The following is a 27,529-nucleotide window of genomic DNA, read 5'->3' as shown; positions in this document are numbered from 1 at the left end:
ATATTTTACAAACAAATGATACATGAACAAAAACTACTTCTGTCATTAGCCTTTCATAAACAAAAGACAATATGTATATTAACAATTTTAATAATAATGGCTTCCTTAAGAATAATACAACCAATACAAACACTTAGCAGGCAGAAAGGTTTATATTGTGTTCAAATGAAATTTTAGTGGTCGTATCAGACTGCAGATCGCTGTTATTTACGGCTCCCGCTATATTTCAGTGGTCACAGTACATGGCGAAGGCACAGTCAAGAACTGTATACCCTAATTCGATTTTCAGTGGCAGATACCGAACGGTTGCTATCTGAGGTACACGAGAATCTTCTCTGGAGCGTATGCAGCTCAGAACTATCGAGGACAGAGACAGAATGGTTATCAGGAAGCGAATGCGGCTTATCACGAAGTTCATCCCATTCATGGGAGCCAAGGTCATCCTCAACTACCTAGATCGTATCCCATTGGAGACTGTAAGTTACTGCCCGTTTCTAAACTCTAATACCTAGCATTGCTTACCCTGTTGCTGTACAACCACCAATACAGGTCCGAACCAATAGATTGTGATTTGCAAATTTGCATTTTAATTCGTTTCGGCTTATACATTTCAACGAAATTGGATTTAGAGATATAGTGCGATCGTAAAATTATTCAAATGTTGAAAAACTTGAACTTCGTGTTCAGATTCGCGAAATTAAATTATTTCCGACAAAGAAAAAATTATTTAATTTCTGTTTGGAGATATGCAATATATGTAATATGTGGAAATATGCAGTATATCTGAAGTTTTATTGAAATTATCATCCGAAGTCTTAAAAATGTAAAATTAATAATTTTAGAAACTTGTAAAATTTTGAAATTGAATTTTTTTAGAAATCCAGCAAGACTTGCTGTATTTAGAAATTGAGCGTTTACACTGTTTAAAAATATTTGAGTCTAACAGCATGTTGTAACATATTTTAAGATTGTGTATGGCACAACATATATTTTTTAGTATTACGTTCTGGGTCATCATTAAACATTTGCTATATTTTTATATTGAAATATTCATTTTTAATGTCTTCTGTAAATATTTAGTAATTACGCGTTATCACATTTAGATAAAATATAAAAGTAAACAATTTTCATTCAATAATGTTTCCTGAACTACTTTTTTTACTGTTGGAACATCCTATTTTAAAAATTTGATTCTTTTGATACTTGACAAGTAGGAAATTATAATTAATTATAATGGAAATTAAATATATGGCTAATTAATTTATTAAGCATTGATTTCCCATTCTAGATTATATCTTTGTTTACAGTAGTTATGGTAATAACACAAAGATACAATTTTGTGTAATTTAAATTTTATAACATAATAAATTTATTAAAGTGTAATTTAAATTTAATAACTTAGTAAATTTATTACATTTAATTGAACTGTTATCAACATCGTTATTAAAAAAAAAGAGAATAAAACATTAAACGCTTTCCATTTACATCATAATTTATGGTCAGAATGTGTAATAAAAATATCCGTACAATCAGATATTATTTTCTGGTTGTTTTATTCGCGAATCGACTCGTGTCAGAGAAACAGGAGAAAATTGATAATAAAAATCCTCTTCTGTTGGGCGCAAATCCTTCGCTTTATTAAATGATTTTGAACATTTCGTTTAAAAATATGTGATAAGCGTAAACACCGCGAGCTACGAGAGAATTTCAGTAGAATTCATTCGTTTCGTTTAATTTGTCAGTTTGATATGATATTTTCCACAGAGAAGATACACGAGAACGTGCACGATTGATTAATTTTAAAATTCCGATTTGCGTGAAAATTACTTCATGATGAATTGTATGCAGGTTACGTTTCAAACAGATTATTTTCCGATTGTTATCGTTGAAATATTTCGTTTTGTCCACTCGAGGATACAAAGTGATACTGCAATGGCCGCTATTTACGATCGATCGCAGAAAAATTAGTGTCATTTAGGATTTAACCAACAAAACCAGAAATCCTACGAGTCCTACGGGACTGCTTGGGATTCTGGTATTAGTCTCTATGTTTCAAGCAATTAGTTTGAATTGCTCAATTGACTACTTCATTGCAGCGTTCTGTAAAAGATCACCAATGTTTTGTAATTTGTTTGCAATGCTTTGTGATATTTAGGTGCGAAGTCTCTTTTATTAAAAACAAGAAAAATGTTGAGACACAAGTAATAGAGACAGATAATAAACTAAAAAAAAAGTAAATGATATAAGGTAACAATTCTTCCTAGTGTTTTTATTTCTTTCATTGTTATAACGAAATTTTCGGACGATATTAATTTTTCTTCTTCATGAGAATTTTCAAGAATATTTAATTGAATTTAATTTAACTTCATCTAATTTATATTTTAACTTAATGTGACAATGACACAAAGAAAAATATATCTAAACTAGAATAATAAAGAAATAAGTAATCTTACCAAGAAACAAATAGTATAGTCTGAATAACGAATAAAATTTGATATTCAAGTAAAAATTTTATTGTATAACCGAACCTACATAATATTAATACCAGAGAATCAAAAATCTTTAAGGAAATCCTTAAGCGAAATTAATGAATCAACAAATTATTTCATCGAATAACGCATGAAATAACAAATAATAAACACTGAACAACGAAATCAAATTTTATTCAATATATTAGAATTTTTTTGAACAACCTAACCTAAAATTGATGTAACAAAACGAACTAAAATTATATAGTAACTAATCAACGATCTACCAAGAATATTCTTAAACGTAAATAATAGGTAAAAAAAATTGTATTTTTGAATAGTTTAATAAGAAACTGACATTGTACAATAAATAAAATCTTATTCAATATTTAAGTAAAAGATTATTTTTACAATCTAACCTAATACACTGCGGTGCATAATGCATCTACTATTTTAGTTGTTTATATCAGAACAATTCAATTTTTATGACGGTGAAAACGCACAAATTTATTTCGGTTATCGTATAACAAACGTATTATAATTAAGTCCTGTAGCGAGTGATAAACAAAGCAATTTGACGATTTACGATACCAAATCAAGTATTAGTATTACAATCAAGTAACGAAATATTGGATCAAGCAATGAAAGTCTTTGCACAATGTGTAACGACTCTGGAACCTAGGTTCAGATAGTTACTAGCGCTAGGAAGGTAAAGAGCGGCTTTTACCAACTAAACGACTCGTTTTGGAAAATAACTAAATGTAAAGATTGTGGGATTCGTGTGGTGTGCGGTTAAGGAGTGAAATCCACAGGTCAATATCTTTCAACAATAAGGTTTATTCAATAAAATAACGAAGATGATGAATTTAACAAATAACAAGTAACAAATAACAACAAAATATGAAAAGTATATTAATATTGATAATAAAAATAATAGAACTTGGTAAATTAAACAATATGTAATAGATAATTGTGAATCTAACTAAAATCTGATTCTCGCTAGTTAATACTTTATATTATTTCGTACCTAAGTCTGATTTCGGATAAAGCTAACTTCGCTTTTATGTAATTAACTGAATTCGGTATTCTATATTATTTGATTCTTGTTTCAACGCTATCGCAATGACAAAGTTTATCTTGATTAATACGTTTGTAGTTTATATAATGAATATTCTTTACGAAATTATTAATATTAGCGCGTGATAGTCTACCGCAGCGAGGAACACGACCTAAGTGTGATTCTCTAAGTGTACCTAAATATGCTTTCGCAAAGTTAGACAGATTAACGATTTTATCTATTATCTAACGCGGTGTAGTTGACTACTGAGATTACGCTAATGACAGAACAATATTCTTTTACTAATTCAAGTTCAAAATTTGTTCGAATCTAAATGAATTATTTCCTCGGAACAGTTACTCTTTTAATCTGACTCGACAACTAATTGTCCATGACCCTTTTTGTCAAAACGATCACTGACAGCCAAAACCAGATCGCTTAATTGGGGAACCTGCGTTAGCTAGCTACTAGAACGACCCAACGATACAGGAAAAGGGTGAACAGCATAAGTTCAACAGGGTAGCAAATCAATTGATTCTAATTATAAAATCGTGATTGCTGAACTGCCACCCAAAAGACACGGGCTTCAGAGACCAAGGCGCTCAAATGGGGAGCCTGCGTTAGCTAGCTACGAAACGACCCAGAGCGAGCTCCGAGAATCTGATGGCGCGTTAGCAATCCGATGTAAAATCAAATATGAGTAGCTGAGAGCTATCCTTTCGATATCTTAGCCTTTCTTGGCGCCAAGTATAGCACTTTCCTAGCGGAGTTTCAGATACGAGACCGTTTGAATGGGGAGCCTGCGTTAGCTAGCTACTAGAACGACCCACGACCAAGTATCCAAATGGCGTATACCCGCTTTACCAGTCAAGTATTAAGAATCGTTGCGGCTCTTGACAGCGAAAACTGTTCCGGTTATACTTATCTGAAGACTTCTAGCTCGCTCGACTTCGAAAACTATTCTGCGATTTAGGCGAGTTTCGCTCGGTCTTTTATACTCGCCAGCCTGGCAAATTCTTGGAAAACCCCCATAACGTCGAAATATATAATTATCGTATAAATTCGCAATTAGGCAGTAATTATGAAAACGAACGATTTAATTACATTATCAATATCGCAATCTACATAATAGTTTATATTCCTGATATAAAAATAGTAATTTAATAGTGTTTTAACGAAAATTGCATTTTCTATCTCCTTCTATATACTACGCACGACTCCTATACGGATCGGAGCTAAATGTATAAGCATACGATGCTTCTAGAACATTCCATTGAATAATATTATAATTTACAGTATATACTGCAATAAACTAACATCTGACTCTATTTCCGGATAACATAATATTTGTGGGCTCGATATGTATTGACTGATTTGTTCAACTAATGGTTTTTAATAACTAATAATATCACAATTGTAAAATGTATTCCTATCCTTCTCTAGGATAACGCAAGAATTCCAGGAAATTCGGGGCGAGCATCGTGGCACGTAGGCACATAGCATTACGGAATTTTCTATGTAGAATTATACATTTATTACCGACAGTTTACTGAATTCTTATGATACTCGATCTGTCTAATGTCGCGGTCGATAAGGGAGAAATACAGTCGATAATTGAAGAAATGACACTGCAATAAAAGTTTGAAAATTCTTCAGGGATGTTACAAATGTCAAAATATGAAGTCCGCAACGACATATACGAAATAAACGCGCAATGGCAAAATATAAAGTACAGTCCGTAATGACAAATACGAAATAAATCCCGTAGTGACAAAATATAAAGTGAAGTGCGGGCCCCGGTGCCCTTGCTTATTTTATATGTTTCACTCCCCTACGACGTCTCCTAGTAACCACCCGATTTCTTCGAAATCTGCCACGTGCCTTCCGTCGACCTTGGCTTCACGGTCATCTCTCTACGACCGAATCGCCGAACTCGCAATGCCGCCCGCCTTTTGCGGCCGAACCGCCGCGCCGCCACGCCGCGCGCCGATACCGATGTCGCGCCGGCACTTGCCGGTACCCGCCATCAAACGGAGCGGCCCGTACCTTTGTACGCGTTTCTGGAAAATTACGCATCAGGAGATGTCGCCGAGGAGTGTCTTTCTTTTCTGCCGAAGTGCGCACCAGGGTTCGCTGGCATTTCGCGGTGGATCAAATACTTATTAATTGGCGTTTTACTTGGAATTTCAGAGCATGTGCCACGTGCCACTTTTGCCACGTGCCATTTGCCACGTGCACCACGCACGTGTACATTTCTTAAAAAAATTAATTATTTATCGTCTTCGAGTGCGACCGATCCCGCAGACAGCTAGCCGGAGTGCGGTGCAAGCAAGCTCGCCCCCGCCCGGGTTCTCACCTCTCCCGAACGGAGTGGCCTTCGGTGTTTTGGTGAGCACCACCACTCCCGGGCGGATTGGTTGCCCCCGGTGCTACGATGGTGTTTTTCATGCCGAAATACTCATGGTGTTCGACGAATACGGCCACAGGTTTCCCCGTGCACGTAGGGCTTCGAGGCATGGAAACTCGCCATGCCTGCTGCTTTTGACCAGTCGCTCCCGAAAACCCCGCTAAATCCGTTAAATCTTCTGTATACTTTTAAATTCTCATTCTATGCTCTGAAATGCCTCGTTCGACTAGTTCTATCCGTAACATTGTTCTATAATTCAGAGTTAAAATGCAAAAAATCAATTGCGAGAGATGAAATGGTATGGGTCGCAATAAATTTTATATTAAGTCTCATTAAAGTTGCTCTTCTATTAGAAACGATATAATCGAAAATGTGATTTTGGCTTGTCGCATAACTATAGCACCAATGTCATTAAATTAACTTCTATCCATCCAGTTCAACTACAAACTCACTAAAGCTAAATAATTTCATCCTTATTAAAATACAAATTAAAATTTGACAATACTCTTTGTTGAACAATGCCACGTGATAGATATTTAACCAAAGAGAAGGGTAAAATTTTGGCGTTTAAAGAGTGTTCCAACCGTTGGAACACTGTACGTGAGGATTCCGCTTGGAGAGTTTATGATAGGTCCGCGACAAAGGCTATTTTTGAGAAAGACTTTTTCCTTACTTTCTGTAATACTCATTTGCCTTTTTTCGTACAATAGCGTTAAATTTTTAGTTTTGTTTCGTCCTCGATAGCCAATTCCTGTCATAAATTCGGTAATTCTGAAGGGTTATTTCGACGGTACATTCGTTACGGTACTTTACGCCGTAAAGTTTACGGCCATCGGGCCTGAGACCCAGAGGAAAAACCCCGGCGTTGCCGGATTTGCGGATTTCTCACGTACACTCTGGTACCGTCCCACCCTCCTAAAGAAACGCGCTAAGGGCGTAACGGAAGGGTGGGAGAAAGTCAAGGGACACGTTGATTGGAAAATCAAAAATCGAACGATGACCAATCAACGTGTTTCCAAAACGTTCGCCAGGACTCCTTAGCTCGCACGATCGAGAGCTAAGAGCAGAACAAAATTATCCGTCGGCGCAGATCACAATCATCATTCGAATAAAAATCACAGTCGCGCAGAACATAACGAACAGTTGAACAGAAAACAGTTAGCAGTCGAACTGAATACAATTTTCGATATGTTATTCGCTACGGACTTAATCATTTTCAAGAGTCAAACGTTCGGACTCACTTTGAACTACTGCTCTAAAGTTAAGTCGGCAGAGCAGCGCGTCGCGAAGGATCGTAACCAAACGAGTCACGAGATTTACGACCTCGTGGCATGGAATTAAAAAATCCGTGTGATCAGTTCACGACGCGAGTAACCTCGTACGAACAGTTACAAGGAGGATAAAATTAGTGTTCGAGAAATTGCCTGTAGGCTAGGGAGCTTACATAAAGTCATTTTGATTTTCTTAAATAATTCCGTTAATTATGGCAATAATGAAAAGGATGGTCCAAGAAAAAATTGAGTCCTCTTACCGAACGAGCAATTGTAAAAGCAGCCAGTAACATCCAAAATAGCTGTAACCAAATTAAAAAGGAACTCAACTTAAATATTTCACGGTGGACAGTACGTCGAGTTTTGAAAAGTAATCCCAACATGGAGAAGCAGAAATTAAAATCTGCACCAAAACTTCTACCACGGCATAGCGTTGCGAGGCTTGAATACGCTCGAGCGAACATGCATCGTGACTGGAAAAGCGTACATGTAAGTTAACCTTAGTTAGATGTCAAAATCTTTTTACACCAATTTACTTAAACTTCTATCATTGATAATAAGGTTATATTTTCGGATAAAAAAAAGTTTAATCTTGATGGTCCCGACGGCTATAATTCATATTGGCGAGATCTCCGAAAAGAACCACAATACTTTTTAAAAAGAAATTTTGGCAAACGAAGTCAAATAGGGGTGCCCTTTGCATTGATGGCTTGTTGTAATTGGCTTTTCCGTCGAAAAAGATGGGTAGTGAGGAGTACACTATACTTTTATCAGACAATTTGTTATCTTTTGTAAACGCACATGATGCAATTAATTGAACTTTCCAACAGGACAACCCTGCTGTACACACCAGTCGGAAGACAGTATTATGATTGGAAAGAAAAAAATTAATATTATTAAATGTACACCAGACAAAAACCCGATGGAAAATATTTGAGCCAATATTGTCCGAAAAGTTTATGTCGAAAATCGACAGTATGAAAATATTTTAGAACCAAAAAATGCAATACTAAAAGCATGTAATGAAATTAGCCAACGAATTTCTCAGAAACTTATCGAGAGCATGCCAGATAGAATTTTCCAACTTTCAACAAAACAAGGAGACCCTACAAGTTATTAAAATCATATTTATGTGTATATATTTGACATTTATTCACATGGTGCTATAGTTATGCAACGATTAAAAATTTTCATGTTATATTTTCTTACACATATAATAAAATAATATCAACAAATTTTTACTGAAGTTCATTGTTCACTATACCTTTCAATTTCGTATGGATGATTTTTATGTATTGTTATTTCAAAGTTAGAATCTACTAAAAATATAGATGGTGCTATAGTTCTGCACCGCAGTGTATTGACGAAAAATACATAGAAATGTTCAAGAATCACAAACTAAAATAATAAGTAAACGAATTTCCTTTTCGAGCGACATCTACTAAAAAATGGATATTACATAAGTAAAATTTTGTTCAGCATTTAAGTAAGAAATTATTCTTATAACTTAACCTAACATCGCCACGAAGTAATGTTTAAAAATCTTCAAATATATCCTTGAGCATAAATAACAAATAGACGAATTTCCTCTTTAAATGATGAATAATCTACTAAGAAATGGTGCTTGCATAATAAGCAAAATTTTATTCAGCACGCAAGTAAAAATTATTCGAATAACCTGAAAGATGCAAGGTAATATCTAAAAGTCTATAAAAACATTAAAAAACAAAAGTAATATACAAACTTTCTTGAATGACAAATGATCTGATAAGAAATGGTCATTGCATATTAAAAAAACATTCAGTATGCAAATAAAAAATTACTGGATACTACCTAATCTAACATTGACCCCGTGTAATACCTGAAAATCTCCAAGAACATTCTTCAGTAATAAGATAAGGTATTACAGAATCTTCATATAGACGCGATAGTGAAGCTTTTTTACTTGCAAACGTGTCCCGGAGGGAATACAGGTCACAAAGTAATGGCCCCATTGGAATTTCAAATGAAGCATCGCTCATTGTATCACAGGGATTTGATGGGCCAACAATTTCGACATTTTTTCCCAGAATATCTCTCTTTTTAACGAACTCCCGTTTCTCCATTCATTTCTTTTTTACGCGGCGTTTAAAACAGTTTCAAGCCAAACAACGACGTTACTGAAGGGAAAATTATTTCGTTTATTTTTATAGAATTTTCAGAAATACCACTCCTTTTTTTTTTCATTCCGCCACCATCTTGTCCCAGTTCGTGGTTGAAAAATGCAGATCGTTGAAACGTACTCCGGGGACAAGGTTGCTCGACTCGATACAAAAACGTGTTATTTCACGCGAAACTCTGTTTCAAGCTTCAAAAAAGCATTTATCTCGCCTCGATCTAACCTTTGTTTCTCGCGGTTCGTTTCAACGATATTTCTTTTACTTTGAACGCATTTTTAACCTTTTGTCGGAGAACTTTTTTCTCGGATAAATCTTCCAGTGACCGGGACCTTTCTCACTGTTATAGTGTGGTGAGATTCTGCAAGAAAGAGTCTTGTTATCTTTAACTGAAAAGATAAATTGATCCATCATCCGAGAACGAAAAACATAATAATGCATTTACCAAAAGATGCTTTTGTATTTGTGTTTTTGTGTTTATCTGTGGTGTGCATTTATTTGAAACAATATCCAGAGGGAATGAAAACGTACAGTCAATTACGAAAGTCTTCATATATCTTCATCAACAAACGTCTCAATTAAAAAAATGGGGCTCTTCTTATAAGAAAATTTAAGTTCTAATGTTCTTATTTAAAAAGGTATATAAGAAACTATTATGTAATAATAATTTTATAATAAACATAATATATAATATATAATAATATTAAAATAAATATTAAATATTACTATGTAATAATAAAATTATTTTATGTTATAAAATATTATTTATTAGCAAAGTATGTCAAAACCTGTTGCTTACAGAGATGCCATTCGCTGATATTACTTTCAATATGAACCTCATTTTATAAATGAGAAGTAATATTTCCTTTTAGAACGACACTTTCAGTTTTTCTGATTTCCACTCTTCCATTAACCTAATTTCAATAGTAGTATAATTAATACTATATAGCTTGTTGCAATTAGAAATATTTGTTAAATATTCAGTATTAAAATATGAAGTTGGCAGTATACATAACCTAACACAAAATATTAAATTCGTTTTCTTTAGACATATAAAATAACGTTATTAATATAACTTGCTTTGTAATTTTAAGAAAATTGTATTTAAAAATTATTTGACAGTGTATGGCTTTTGAACATCTTCGAAAATAAGATTGGTAACTTTATCTGATGTTAATATATCTAACTTAACTCTTTGAGGCAGGATTTCAGATAAAAAATAGACCCATGTTGCATAGGAATTTTATCAGGTTTTAAACGAAACAAAATTGGTATATTTTTATTAATAAAGGTATAACATTATGTAAAAATATAACAAAATAATAACAATTAATTAAATTTTTAAGAATATACAACATAAACAATAAAGAAAAATTGTTTTTTGTATCACTCCACAAGTTGCAGGGTGGGATAAATAAAATCCCGCTATACTTTCGTAATTTGTAAACAAATTTAACCATTGATTTATATTATAAAAATCGTTACTCGTTTATGAAGAACTAATTTTTATAGAAATTAACTTACCTCTGCAATTTTTAACATGAAACTAAGAGAAAAATGTGAGTGTAATAAACCTTCCGTTTATAACAATTGCTCAGCCGGTAATTGCACGTTGAATGTTGCCAATACAATGAATACATTTGTAACATTATTTAAAGACATTACCAACTGCTTTACATAAATCACGCGAAATATAAACCTATGCACATACAGCTACTGCAACATTTCGAGGTGGGACTAAAAATGTCCTACCATGCCATGAAATACATCAAAAAGGCGGGAAACTTTTAATCCCACCGTGCCCCAAAGAGTTAAAATGCTGAATTAAATGTTTCTAATAATTTTTCTAGATTGTATAAAAAGTCTTATAGCTTTAAGAATATTTTCAACATTTCTATTTATACATTTTCTTCAAAAAGGCACATTCGTTCAATGTCACATGTTATTAACATGTTACATCTTAGGTTAGGTCTCGCAAAAGTTGTATTGTGAGATATAGCTACATAAGTTTTAATCAATTGAATTTATTTTGTTTATAAAAACTTATTGCAATTTAACCTTGATAAAATAGATTTAATTAGGTTTTATGACTATTGAGTACCACACTAACTTAGAAATATAATCATTTTGTAACAGTAGCATAGTATAATGTTTTGATATGAATATTATAACACAAAAGTTCCTAGACTACCTAAACCTCAATAAAGCCATTTTCAAATCTAAGGAAGAATATGATAATAGATTCTGGGGGTTTTCAAAGGTTAAAAGTAGAATTCTATACCGTTCTAAAGTTCACTGACCAAATGCTTCAGATGTCTGAACACCCTGCAATAGAATTAATCTTCCTATCACGAAATGAAACGTTATCGAGGGTTGAACGAGTAATTTTAATCAAACGTATCCTGTTCCTTTTCCTCAGTCAAACGCCTCGCTCGTTTCATCGTTCTTTTGATCCTTTTGCCAGTAACTGTAGGCGAGTTCTCACGAAGTGAGCTTAATCTTGTTTCCCCATTGATTCAATGGAATTGCAAATCTTTCTTCCTACGAAACGCTCCTGTCTACGTAGCATGTGTAGAAAATGCGTCCCTATTCTGGATTTTCCTCCCTTTATTTTCCACGTTTTTTACGGAATCAAATCTCCCGACTAAATCTAAACGACGACTTAAATATCTTCGTCGTTTATTCTTCTATCACATACACTGAAACACGAACGTCAAACTTTTATTGAAAGAATGCAACGTTGAGGTATTTTTGTTGCAACATCGAGTAATTGATCAAGGTCAATTATTTTCATTTCTGTAATTCGTTCTAAATAAATAGTTAAGTATTTTAGTTTGGCAATTTTGATGTAGATAATTGTTTAAGGTTTTTATCGATCGATTTGGATGTTTAATTATTGTTTATGAATTATTTCATTTTAATTTCTATTTACGTGCATAAGGTTGTTTTGCAATTTTCAGGCAAATTTGATTTCGAATTCTTCAATTTTCGGACATCTTTGATTTTAATTGTTTGCTCTCTAATTGTTTGAGCAACATTGATTTTGAGTTCTTTGACTTTAGAACGACATCGAGTTCGATTTTTGAACGACTTCGATTTCAGTTTTTTCGATTTTTATATCGCGAGCCACAATATAAGACTACGGTAGAGGCTGGAAATCCGTGTTAACTCGTTTTTCAAGGAGTTCACACGGAAGAAGCCTCCGCTGAGGCGAAAAGTGGTGAAAAATCGGTGTTAGGTCGCGAATAAGTTGAAAGGGGCGGCAAAAGCGTAAATGGGGTTGCGAAAGTGGCCGTGGTACACGCGAATTGTACCGATTGCGATGCGATGGTTTCGCGCGTATCGTTGCGAAGTGCAACATGGAACCACTCGATGTACAATGCCCTCACACTCTTTCATTTCGCAGTCGACTGACCGTGTGTTGGTCGACGCTTTTGTCGGATTTTCGAGGCTGCTTTCACGCGGAAAAATAGACTGTTACCGTGACGCAGATTGGGGGTGAGATTCGTCGCAGAAAACACTCGCTTCTGTCGTTAAATAGACGTCGTTGCACGGCTCGGGTTTTCCTATCGATTCCAGAGAAACGTTGGATACATCTTCGTTAAAAATAATGTTCTTGTTGAAAGACAAGAACCGCTTACAAATTTAATTAAAAGTCGTTTTATCAGGTGAAATCAATTCTCGACAGTTTGACGTATTAGATTCCTGTGTACGAAATGATCAATTTCGGAAGTGCAAAGATTTAATGACCGTAAAATAGCGCTTGAGGCGTATCAGTTTGAAATTTAAAGTGTGATATAAAAGACTACATAAACTCGATAAAATTTTTTAATATAAAATAAGTGATTGCTAATTATAATATCTGATTTCTGTACAAATAAAATGACGAAAGGAACCATTTTCCTTTTCATATTTTATTTAAATACAGTGTTTAAAAAAACTAATCTGTCATTAACATTACATACTTTATTTTAAAACTTGAATTCCATACCTATTTTGCTATTTATTTACTTAAGTATCAGTAGTTAATATTTCCTAACTCCATAACATAACAAAAATATAACTGTAACATGAATTCGTAAATTGAATATAAAAAACAAAAATTACACACAAAAAAAACTCTTGAATTAAAATACAATTATTTTAAAAATCTCATTTTTACTGCGTCTGAATATACGAAAGAGCAAAGTATAAATTAATACATTTGCTTAAATTTATTGTATGACCATTCAATTTGAAAAAATTCTATCTCACATTTTCGCTTTTTGGTATGAACATATCGTTATACCCTTTTAATTCTTTTTTAACACGTTCTCGCGAACCAAAATCAATATGTAACACTTTAATCGTCTACAGGAAAATATTTGTAATTTATATTCAGCCTGGAAGGACAAATCACGTTTTCTCGTCCGCGCAGTCGAACGCAATCCCCGAGGCATGTTTCGAATATCAATATAGAAATATACATGTAGTAACACGATCAAATACCAGAAGCCGGCATGATCGAGAAAAAAAAAAATGAAATTTCGTAGAAAAAAAAAGAAAAAAGTTCTGGTTAAATCGTGGCTCGTCGCATTCTGGAGATCTTATCCGTCCTCGGCAGAGCAACGTGCTTCTGCCACTTTGTTAATAAGATCCCCAACGCGATACTCCGCTTGTAATTTGAACAGTAATTACGAGTTAACGCGCGAGACGTCGTTAAATTAGCCCGCGGAGGTTTCACCCGAAATTGCTGTCCGCTCTCCACCACCACTTGAACAACAATTTCCCTAGCAACATGGAGACTAGCTAACCCCAACAAGAAAGATCAATCTTTCCTTTCTAATTGATATTGGTTAAGGACTTCGTTATTTGTCATTTATTTTACCACACAACCCTTTTGAATCGCAACAATTTTATAATTTAGGAAGTTTAAAGGTTATGTTATCATAGAAATACATCTTGCAGTGATAATTTCCGATGTTCATAAAAATGTTTGAAAATTTGAAAGAAACTTGCATGATTCAAAATATTTCCATTTTAAACATTTTGGTTGCAAATAATGATTATCGATGACCGCAGAAATGTTTTAATGAGATAATCAGAAATAGTGAGATTAGAAACATAATCTAACAGTCATTTTTTAAATTTGTATAAAAGAAGTCAATGACAGAAACGTTTTTGTTATTTAAACGCAGGAAATTGATCATAAAATGAAAATTTACACAAAACTGCTTGATACGAAACATTTCAATTTTTAAACGTTTTGATAATAACGATTATCAATGGTCGAAAATTGTTTTCATTGCGGTAAACCGTTATTCATAAGTGCAATTGTATTTGGGTCACTTATAAATCTTAATGAGGGAGATTTAATGCAGTTGTTCACAACAGTTATTGGCGAGAATACTGCTGTTATTTGTTATCCTCTTTAATATGAATGTGGCAATTAAACAAAAGTACAAAGTGTGTTCCGAAAGTTTGGGGGCTTCTGATATACAGGGTGTTCAATTTAAGTTAACATTGTAAAAAATCTCAAAGACGTAATTTAAGAAAAACAAACTGATACGTGTCTTTTAGTATTTCAAGTAAGGAGAAATAGCATTACTAATTTTTTAATATATGGTCTTGAAGGTTATTTCAAGGTCATTTTTTCTATCATAAATCCGTATTTTTTATTTTGGAATCATATTCTACGTGAAAAAAATGCATGATTTTTGTTTGACACATTTTGCTATAAATCCATTATTACATTGGGTAGGCTTACGTTTTCAAGCATCATTCCTTTAGAATTATTGATGGCGTGGTAAATGGAAAAAAATATCGAGACTTCTTGAATTGCGAATTAGCTTTATTACTCCAAGATCTAAACCTAGCAGACAGTCAAGACATGTGGTTTCAATACGACGGTTGCTGAGCTCATTATTCACGTATTGCATGGCAAATACCACATTGGGATTTTACTGATCGTTGGATGGGTCGAGGTGCAGTTTTCTGGCCAGTAAAATCGCCTGATCTAACATCACTCGATTATTTCCTATGGGGTTATCTTAAGGAAAAGGTATACTCCGATCCGCCTATCACACCAGAAAACATGAAACAGCGAATTATAACCGCGTATCGTAGTATCATAAGATACTTTATTATGTGTTCATGAATCTTTTATTAAACGAATTAATAATTATCTAGAAGTTAAGGGTAAAAATTTCGAACATTCTATTGCATGTTCTTAAATGAAATAAAAAACCTTCCAGAAGAAAGTAACGTTGTCATTTTAATAAAAAAAATATTTTTGACATGAACATGAAAAATCAACTAAATATCTTCAGAAATTTTGTTCAATATTAAACTTACAACAAAAATGTGTCAAACAAAGGTCGAGCATTTTTTCACGTAAAATACGATTTCGGAATAAAAAAATGGTTTATGATAAAAAAAGACAGGATGACCTTGAAATAACCTTGAAGACGCCCATGCATTAAAAAATTAGTAATGCTATTTGACTCTTCACTTGAAATATTGAAGGAGACATGTAAATTTGTTTTCCTTAAATCATACGATTTTGAGATTGTTTACAATGTCAAATATTTACAATATTGTCTTCAAAATATTTTCCTGTTGCATGTATGCATTTATAAAATCTTTACTTTTAAATTGCAAATGCTTCCTCGTAAGCCGATTTCGAATTCCGCTTCAACTCTTCCTACGATTTTTTAATGACGTCCTCTCGAGTATCGAAATGTCGCTCTTTCAGTGCTCGTTTGCGGTGAGAAAAGAGAAAAAATCTGTTAGCGACTTTTATCGCCGAAAGCAATTTGAAGTTTCTCCACTGTTTAAGATGCTGTTTTCTTAAGGTTCCTGGAAATCGTTTGTTTTTAAGAATTGTCAAAGTTGCAACTCACAGGTTACTGTGACAATAACCAGACAGCTACAGAATCGATTGTTACGAAACTTTGTACGTATACATATAGGGAAGCAATCGAAGATCATATATTGCGACTTTTATTTTTGTTCTATTACTCCTAGCATCTTTTATATGAGTTCATGAACTTTTTGAATGCATTTTATACACTGTCGGTCAAAATGATAAGTTCACTTCAGTTTTAGCTAGATTACTATTATGAATAACGTTATTGTTTTACTCTTTTGCAATATCATGTTAAAAAACAAAGAAAACAACGATAGGAGAAAAGATTTCGCAATTTTCACATACATAATGAAATATTGTACCTTTTTATGGAAAATGTATGTTATACAAAAGTATCAAACAAGCATTTACTTAGTATCTTATTACAAAAAATTGTTGTATTACTTATAATCATGATCAAAATTCAATTACGATAAAAAATTGTTTATAGTAATCAGTTGTTAGTAGATTACGAATGGAGTTTTATACTCCAATATTAATATTTCCTTCTCACTTATGAACAATTTATTCATTTCTTTTGATATCTTGAGTAAATATTTATATATGTTCAAAAATTAACAAGGTAAACCCAATTTATTTATCAAAAACTATAATTAATGTAAATAATATCATCAATTTTAGCAATAAAAGAATTGTCATTAAAAAAAATATAGTTTATTTATCAATCAACCATACATCATATTAATTATAATTCTATAATATATTCAAATTCGCAAATATTAATATTAAAATTAATATTAAAATTATAAATAAATTTAAGTTAAATAATAAAATTCCACTAATTAATATATTCAACTATGCAAATTTGAATTATTTAAATGTGATGTTCATTATTTCACACAGAATACTATATACGATGATATTTTTTTTTATCTTAAATTATACTTTTTTGTGAAACAATTACAATAAATAATTCGAATTTTTATTTATTTATTATAATAATCACTAAAATTTGAATAATATGAAATTATTTAATTTGCAACCATATATTACGTAAAGAAACTACTTTAATTTAATTACTACTTCTTCTATAATGAATTTTTTTCTAATAATATAATTATAATTATAATAATTGTATTAATTTACTAAAATTAATCTTAAGTGCTTAAAATTCTAAATATTTTGTATCTTCTACTTTCTTGAAAGATTTTCGTTACATCATATGATTAATATCCTGAAGTTAAACTGCGAACAAGATTCTGTCACCTTTTTTCTTTTACTAATTAGGTTTTCGGTTTTAATAGTTCGCTGCCTTACTAAAATTTGTCTTTCCTACATTATTTAGCTTTAATAATTAACCTAACGAAATTACAAAATGGGTTCCATATTTGTAGCGTAAAATTGCATAAAATTTTTAAAGGTTCGTAAAAAGGCAGGACGCCAAAACGGAATTTTATAACACCGTAGCTGGAACATGGTAGAACGAGTACGTGGAAGATGGTAGAACGGGATATTAGAATATTATGGTGTAAGATCTTGATGGTACGTGGAATGAAAGTCTGAAGTAGTGTAAAGCAGAATTTTGACAGATTCTAAGATGAAATTCTGTATAAATGGAACTTTTTATGATTCTCAAGCTGAAATTGCGAAATATACTGATTCCAATATAAAATAATTTCATCTTAAGAATGCTTTTTTTTATTTTGTATGTATAGCAAAATTATTTCAATTATTTCCGTAATCTTTTCATTATTAAGAACAACCATACTTGTATATTGCAGAGCGTAGCACCTAGTAAGGTATACGATAGATTTCTCGTCTTTTTGGCTATAAGAGTAGAAAATTCTTGCAGCTGGCGATATAAAATGCTGGATTTTTCTAAAACTTCATATAAAAGTAATGTAACGTAAGTACGTGCATTTCTTAGTAAATAACATTTAGCAAATCAAGTTATTTTATTTAAAGTTGGTATTTAAACGTAAGTATTTTCAGTTTGCTGTGCAAATACTTAATGCTGTCGATATCGAACGCTTTACACAATTACTACTATTTAATTAACATTAACTAGGACCTTAATTTTCCTTGTACATTTTCATTTTGATGGGAAATTGTTTAAAATGTCAACTACTCTGCACTTTCTCCGAACATGGAGTAAAAGTGTAACTTGAAGTTAAATACTTTGTAACTTTATTTCATGTGCAATGGAGCAAGAGCAGAATTATTAACAAATGTTTTTCACTGCATTATGCAAATACTCTATACGCCAAACAAGTACTCTTAGCTGAAATATCAAAGGGGATATAGTGAAAGAAAACAAGGAAAGAAATATACTAAATGGAGAAATTTCGCTCATATTGTAATAAAAATAGCCTGTAAACGCACTTCCCTATTTACGAACTTACCTCACGTCACCTTAATGTCGAACATTTTAATACATCGAAATTATTAATATAACGTCAATGAACATACGTAAATTTTTAGTATATCATAAAGAAATTTAATCCACAGAAATTATTAATGTAACATGTGTTAAATTCAATAGATAAAAATATTATTGTGTCGTTAAAACCTTGACGTATAAAACTGTTACTATAGCGTTCAGAAATGTTACATGCAGAAATTATTAGTTGGTCGTGAAGATATTTAATACATGAAAATTATTAATACAACAATAAAAAATTTCACGCATACAAATTATTAGCATGTCAGTAAATTTAATACATTGAAACTATTTATGCGATGTTAGAAAATTTAACACAAGATTTATTAGTATAATGTCAAGAAATTTAATACACTGAAGATATTAATGAACTATTAAAAATCGTAATAGAAATAGAAATAGAAATTTTTACCACAATGTCAAAGAATTTAGCACATAAAATTTATTAATATAACGTACAAAACTCAACATGCAATAATTAGCATAAAAATAGTTCCACATTCTTTTTGACAGAAAATCAACTTTATGAAAACGAATATGTAGAAACAGTTTCGACTTTAAAACTTGTACGTAACTGAAGTAGAGTGTCTTTGGAATAAATCAGTCACAATTCAACACCAACGTAACAATTTATTCCAAATTGTAATTTTTAATTTAAAATTACAAACAAGACATTAAATGAGTTTGTAAATGCAAGATTCTCGAAATCACTTCGAAAACCAGGATTTCTGTGGTAGTAGACGACACAGAAACTTAATTCCATCCATTACATAATTTTGGATATTTGAATAACGTCGGTAAGTTGAATTATTTAAATTGCTTGAATTGCTCGTGAACAGCTATAGAGGAGCGAAACAGGGGAAGCATTAGGAGAATGCAATTCGTTTAAGGCATTGCTGAGCCCGATTGTTCGAAATCCTTGATTCAACACTATGAAGATATTCATAAAATTGGAGAATTTATCTCTTCGCCTTTATTTCATCGTTATAATATATTAATATTAAAATCACAGGAAATAATAATTGCTGTCATTGTTCTTTCATTTTCTGTAGTCCCTGACCATCGAATTGGAACCACTATAAATTTTTAGTATTTTACACGTTTTCCGTAAAATTAAAAGGCTTGTTCAAATTGTTATTATAATATATAATTTATTAACTACTAATATAACTACTACTATACATAACATTATTAATATGTACATGTTAATATCTTGTATTTCCACCTTTTGCTTTGATGACAGCTTGTATCCAGCATGCCCTGTATATATTGATCAAATTTGAAATTCTATGGACATGGAAATTTAAGGATATGGCTGTTCAAAACTTTAGAAATTTAAGGATTTAGAAGCTTAAGAATATGAGGACCCTGGAATTTGGAAATTTGGAGATTTGACGATTACGTATTTGGAGAGCTAGAAATTCAAAAATCTAGGAATTTGGGGACATTGCGAGTTGCGATCTAGGAATTTGATGGTTTAACTATTTGGAAATTTAGGAATTACAGGATATGAGGAGTTGAGAACTTAGGAACTTGAGGACCAAGAAACATAGAAATACGAAAATTTAGCGGTCTGAAAATTTACAGATCTAAGAATTTGAGTATTTAATTTGAGGACTTTTGGATTTTGGGATATAGAAATATGAGAATTTAAGGATAGAATAACCTGGAAATAGATCGAACTAGCTATTTAAGAATACGAAAATTTGGAAATATAAATGTATATGTAGAAATCTAGGAATTTCGACATTTCGAAGTTTGAAAATTTGAGAAGTTGTAGAATTTGAAAAATTGACAATATCAATATCTTAAAACTTGAAAATTTGTAAGCTATGAAATTTATTAATATAGAAATGTAATAATCTCGAAATTCGAAAATTCAGAAAATTAGGTGTTCAAGAATTTACAAAATTTAGCAATATAAGTATTCAAAAATTTGTAAATTTTAATATTTAAAAAATGGACTATTTAAGAACTTGAACATTTGAAAATGTCAATATTCAGCAGTTTAAAAATTACGAATTTTTTCTATGAATAATAATAATTTTATTACTCACTGCACATATTTGAACGGCAGACATAAATTACCGTTGTACTATCTATTAGGTCAACACCATCCATTTATCATTTATTTTTGTTATTATTATTCCTCTTATTGGAGTTTGAGGTTTCGATATTACAATTATTATTGTTATTATTATTGTTATATCTATTTAAGCCCTTTGAAATATGAAAATTACAGTAACAGAATGCATAATCTCCGCTTAACGAAGTACTGCGATACATTGATGACGACATAATGGAACACAATTTCCGTTTGGGAGAATAGCAAGAGTCATAGAAAATATCAATATCAGTGCTAGACTCTAACACACAAGCATCCTAGAATGTACAATAAACATTTCCAAGCTTGCAGTATTAATTTATAATTATAATACAAAAATCATCTTGTTGTAAATTATGTTATTAACTTTTCTCGATAGTAGTTCACTCATTCAAAAATTTTCATATACAATTAATAAATACTTTAGTTTTTGATTTGTGTTCTTATACAGGGCGTTTCACGTAATTTCGTTAAAATAGAGAAAATTTGGACATGAATGTTGAATTTCTATAATGTATTTTCTCATTTCATATAGAATTTATAGTAACACAATTTTTAAATTTTAAAGGTAACGATTCTACATAAAAAAAAAATATGTCGAAAATATAAAATTTTCTCACATAATGATTGTGAAATATTTATAACGAAATTTGTTTACAGTAAGAAAGATGACAATTTCCACAAATTTTTCATCAATTTAACAAGTAATGTATGTTGTAATTTCGGGATGAAATTATTAAAATTGCTTTAATGTTTTACCAGTGATAGTTCATCATGATGATATTATTATACATAAGGTGAAGTGGGGTAAGTTCGTAAACGGGGTAAATGCGTATACAGGCTATTTTTATTACAATATGAGCGAAATTTCTCCATTTAGTATATTTCTTTCCTTGTTTTCTTTCACTATATCCCCTTTTATATTTCAGCTAAGAGTATTTGTTTGTAGTATAGAGTACTTGCATAATGCAGTAAAACGCATTTTATAGCAGATTTCTTAATAATTTTGCTGTTGCCCCATTGCACATGAAATAAAGTTTCAAAGTATTTAACTTCAAGTTACACTCTTACTCCATGTTTGGGGAAAGTGCAGAGTAGTTGACATTTTAAACAATTTCCCATCAAAATGAAAATGTGCAAGGAAAATTAAGGTCCTAGTTAATATTAATTAAATAGTAGTAATTGTGCAAAGCGTTCGATATCGGCAGCGTTAAGTATTCACATAGCAGACTGAAAATACTTACGTTTAAATACCAACTTTACAAAAACCAGTCTGCACTTACCCCACTTCACCTTACTAGTTTAATAGCATAATGAATTTAGTCGAAAGTATAATAAATATACATTTATTTATCAAGTTGATACCAAGCCTTACACAAAAAATCTTATTCCCTATTTTCAACTCCTTTTTTAAAGCGAACCCTCGCTTCAAATTGTTCCACAAGTTACAAATACATGTGTTACTAATAAATAATGCTATCGTAATTAACTGAAACTTACAATGAAAACACCTACTTTATTCCATCTATTAAACTCATCAAATGCAAACTTTTATGTTTGTGTATAATAATTTCCGCAGCCACTAAATGAGGGGTTAAAATAAGGAAATCCTAACAAGTGTACCAATAAGACTCAAAACATTTCAAGAGTGATAAATATGAGGTTCTGTAATTTAATATTCGCAAAAGAAACAGAACTCCGCACGCGTTAACAACAAAATCTCGTTTATTATTCGCGGTAGAAGTACAAAAGAATTTCCATGGATCCGCGCATAATTTCGTCATAAACGCGTCAAGGAAGGGGTGGTTGAGCTGGGCGCAGAGGGAAGGAATAAACGAGCAAACGGGGTCGACGAACGAGAAACCGGGAGTGCTGGCTATTCGAAACGGTAATTAAAGTCGCCGAAATTTTATTTTGCTTTTGCACAAGTCACGATACGTGCACACACACGTACAGTGTGCTGCATAAGTATTCATAATTTCTTAATTAATAGCTGGACGCCCACGATATTTTTTGGAAAGAAATATTATGAGGTGTTTATTAACCGAAATACAGTCAGGGATAAAAATTATAGTGCACCTTAATTCTTGTCGTATTTTGTTATATTAAACGGCGAAAATGTGTTCTTAAATTGACGGTAGTAATTGTGTAGGATTTTATGCACGAATAAATGTGTAAGATTTTATGGACGAATAAATGTATATGTATAGGTTTACCGTTGTAAGTGTTCTGCTGGAATTATGTTCATTAGATTAACGTGAACTAAAGGTTAATGCGGACTGCGCATTGTAAAGTTGTAGCCTACCGCTAATAGGCAGTTTGCGTTTGGTAGTTTTGAAACTTTTAAATTTGGAAGGGAGAATATTTTGGAATTCTAGAATTTAGACTTAGTAATTTGATAATTTGATAATTTGGCATCTTTTCATTTGAGAATGTGGGTATTTTGAAAATTAGAAATTTGAGTCTTTGAGAATTGGAGAGATTGGGCATTTGGGAATTGGGGAATGTGGGTGTTTAGGAATTTTGAAATTTTGGAGATTCAGAATTTTCGAATTTTGAAGATTTAGAATTTGAGAACTTTGGAATTTTCAAGATTTAGAATTTAAGAATTTGGGGAATTTGGGGAATTTTTGAATTTTGGTATTTTGGAATTTTTGAATTATGGGAATTTGGGAATAATAAATTCGAGAATTTGAAAATTTGAAAATTCACTAATTCACAAATTTAGGAATTTGGAAAGGTACACCTTCATAACTACAGGAACGTGAAAATGTCTTCGCACATTTAGGAATTTGGCAATTTACGAATTTGATAATCGAACCTTAGTGATTTAAAGAATTAGAAAATGTGTAAATTTGTAAATTTATAAATTGAAGGTTAGAAAGATCCATGAATAATACCACTAAAATAACCTGTTATAAAACCAAAAGAATGAACCTAAAAAGAATTATAAACTGCATCCACCTACTTCTTCTCTTCTCGAATGCATTCAAACTTTAGGAAGCACATTATTATCTATTAACAATGTCAGAAAATTAAGTTATGCACATTGCAATTTTGTTCTTTAACGTGCATTATTGGTCCCTCTAGGGATTTTACTACCTGCGTGCATGCACGCATGGCGCACTTACCAGAATTGGCCTTGAATGTATGTATGTGCACGCGGCGGAAATTGCTGGAGATAATCTTATATTCCAGCATGATAATGCTGCGGTTCATACAGCAGAACTAGTAAAAACGTAAGGCAAGATTAAAGTAATAATGAAAAAAATTTATATTCATACAAAGTCGTTCAAAATATATCTCAGAAATTACGTATTTTTATATAATAACGGTCACTGTTGACATATACAATTGATCAAACATTAAAAATAAAATAAGAAAAGAAATGAAAAAAGAAATGAGAATAAGAAAAGAAATATACATAATGCACATTTAATTCTAAATTAAAATTAAAATAGAAAAATAACTAAACAAGGGATGTAATATAAATTAATGTTCACATTAATTATCTCGATAACAATTAACACAGATTTCAAGATTTCATGATAAATTTTACAATTTACAATTTTAGAAATTCTGAATAGGTCAAATGACCGCTTTGGCAGTTTTAGATAATTTTTTGAATTTATGATAAATAACTAGTAGTAATGGTGATGTAGATCTTTGTGGAATTGTGTAGATCACTTTGAAATGCTTGAAAATATATCATTTCAAAGAAATCTTCATTTGTTATAATACATATTGTAACTCACAAATATGTGTGTTTTTATCATCGACTAAATTCATCACATGTCACACTAGTATCTATTACAATGATTTTTATGTTTAACTGATTAATTTATTTTGTTTACAGTATCTATTCTTCCAACTTTTTAAGTGTAATTTATTGCTTGCACATTACAAATTAGTATTTAAAGACTACTGGTTATTATTTTCATCCAAAGAACCCAATTAGTAAAATGAAAGTAGGTTGGCATATTTATGCAATTTACTGTATAACACTACATCAATCTGAATTCATTATAATACATATCATAATTTATGTGTGTCCTTATCAATTGTAATCAACTGTAATAGGATCTTGCAAATGCTCCATATATTATTTATACGTACCATATTGTATTATAGTGTGTTTGATATTTCATTCGTGAATCGACGCTCCGCGTAACTGCATTGAAGCAATTTTGTAACGACATAGTAACAGAAATGTAAATTGTCACATATAAGTCTTACATTATCAACTAAATTCATCACATTATGTATTAGTACCTGTAACAATACTTTTTATGTTTAAAATTTGGGGAATTTTGAAATTTTGGAATTTGGGATTTTGGGATTTTGGGATTTTGGGAATTTGAGGAATTTGAAGAATTTCGGAATTTTGAAATTTGGAATTTGAGGAATTTTGGAATTTTGGAATTTTGGAATTTGGGAATTTGGAAAGTGATTGAACTATATTGCTCGTTATTGAATTATATTGTGATCTCGTTTTCCCATGAAGGCAGCACGGTAGTTTCCACCTAATATTCACGGGTGAAATCGATTATAGGTTGACCGGTTACTTAACTACACGATTAGGTGAATTGCTAATTTTATTCAGCGTTCACTTGTATGTAGTTTTAGTCATTATTTGTTTTTCTACTCAAACGTTTCTGACATTTGTACTATCTTCGTATAGTACAGGTAAATAATTTTAACGAAGCAGCGATTGTAGTCAATCCGTGTAGTTAGATGTCGGATTGAAGGTAGGTGGGTTAACGTTTCGTCCTCTCAGGTAAGTTCAAGGCAATTGATTTTAAAGAACAAGTTTACAATATGCCGATAGAATAAGGGAGAGACTATATTATGAGTTACGGAACTCGCGCTAGCAACCTTGTCCGTAGGTATTGAATTTTTTGTGTTTACTGCTATTCCTGTACCATGTGTAGAAGAAAAAGGCAAGGATAGCAAGAAAGCACTTTCTTTTAAGGATTTCTGAGAATTTCTGATTTTGGAGGTGTGGACATCTCCTTTGAGGATATAAAAATTTGACAATTCAGCGATTTGGAGCTCCAACAATTTGAGGATTTATGGATTTGGAGATTTAGGGATTTCAAGATTTAAGGATTCGGAAAACGAGGGATTTGAGAATGTAGCGATTTGGGGATCTAGAGATTTGGGGATGTGGGGGTTTGGGGATGTAGCAATTTGGGGATGTGGAGATTTGGGAATGTAGGTACTTGGGGATGTATGGAATTCAAAATTTAAGAATCTGCGAAAATGGGAATTTAGGATGTAGTAATTTAGGAGTCTAGATATTTAAGGATAGAGGAGTTTGGAGAGGTAAGGATTTAGGAATGTAGTGGTTTGGAAATGTAGGTATTCCGGGATTTAGGAATTTGGAAACCTGAGAATTTAGCGATTTGGAAGTCTGATTTGAGTATGTAGGGAATCGGGGAAAAACGCTTTTTCCTTTCAACGACAGACTTAGTACAGGCAAGACAAGGAACTCAAAAATTCGGCTACATACCAGCAAAGCTACTGGCGCCGTTTACCAACATAATGTAGTCGCTCTCTTTATGTTAATCTTGTTAACATAATCTAGGTCATAAACACGGTGCTCTAAAACAGATTTGGGATTCTCCCATCATAAGACTTTACATAAACAGTTCTGAGATTTTCCTGTCATAAGACTAAACATAAACAGTCTTTCCCGCCATTAGACGCAACGTTGCTATATTTTAAACTATTAACTGTTCTTTCTAACACCCTGTATATCTCAACGTTACTTTTTCCACCACGTACGAGAACTTTTTCACTTCATATGAGAATTCGTTTAAAAAGCCTGCTTATGCGTACTTGATGGATAGCTCGATCAGAAATCATTTCTTCAAGATGTACGAGCGTGACAGCCACGTTAAAGACGTGGTGCATCAACGTTAATCTTGCAATTTCATTAAAGGCGACCCAGCCGAATGAACGAACGACCGTCGACTCTGCATAAACTGCGACGAAATAGTCTCGTAACGAGGTTAAGGATTATCCAGCCTGCGTCGCCTGTTTCTCGTTTATTCACCGTTCATTTTGCGTGACTGTATGTGCATATAGTGAGTTGCAAAAGTATTCGTAAGTTTTCAATTAATGACCGCTCGTCGTAACCAGCTGCACGAGGCATAGCAGATTTAGGATATAATAAGTGATCTCATGAACAAAGTTCACGATATTTTATGTGAAACCAAGAAGATACCTTGTTACATTGGTATATCTCGTTGTTACGTAATTGATGAAGTTGAATATGATAATACAGTGTAATCCAAAATTGTTGCCAATAACTTCACAGTTTATAATTTTACAAACTCTTACTTGTGATTACATTGCGACAGATTTATGTCGTTCGAAGTATAAGCAAGTTCTCAAGTGTTCATATTTCTGAATTTATAGATTTAAACGTTTGCTGCAAATTTATAAGCCTGCAAGTCTACAAATTTACGGAGCTGCAAATCTATGAAACTACAAATCCTTAAATCTATTAATCTACAAATTTATGAATCTACAAATGTACAAATTTATTAATCTACAAATTTATGAATGTACAAATCTACAAATCGACGAATCTACAAGTCTACGAATCTGCGAATCTACGAATCTGCGAATCTACGAATCTGCGAATCTACGAATCTGCGAATCTACGAATCTGCGAATCGACGAATCGACGAATCGACGAATCCACGAATCGACGAATCCACGAATCCACGAATCCACGAATCGACGAATCCACGAATCGACAAATCGACGAA

General features: G+C 32.1%; 1 protein-coding gene across 3 annotated transcripts in view; it reads left to right on the top strand.

Moving 5' to 3' along the window:
* Nucleotides 1–27,529, top strand: part of LOC100882492 (uncharacterized) — a 355,400-nt gene that overhangs the window by 286,245 nt on the left and 41,626 nt on the right. For all 3 annotated transcript variants that reach the window (XM_076530325.1, XM_076530324.1, XM_012294487.2), the window contains one exon: nt 290–476. In XM_076530325.1, the coding sequence (XP_076386440.1) occupies nt 290–476 (187 nt within the window). The remainder of the gene's footprint in view (nt 1–289; nt 477–27,529) is intronic.

Source organism: Megachile rotundata, chromosome 4 (assembly GCF_050947335.1).
Source record: "Megachile rotundata isolate GNS110a chromosome 4, iyMegRotu1, whole genome shotgun sequence".
NCBI classification, from domain to species: Eukaryota; Metazoa; Arthropoda; class Insecta; order Hymenoptera; family Megachilidae; genus Megachile; species Megachile rotundata.
Note: the sequence above shows the minus strand (reverse complement) of the source record. Positions and strands in the feature narration are given on the sequence as shown.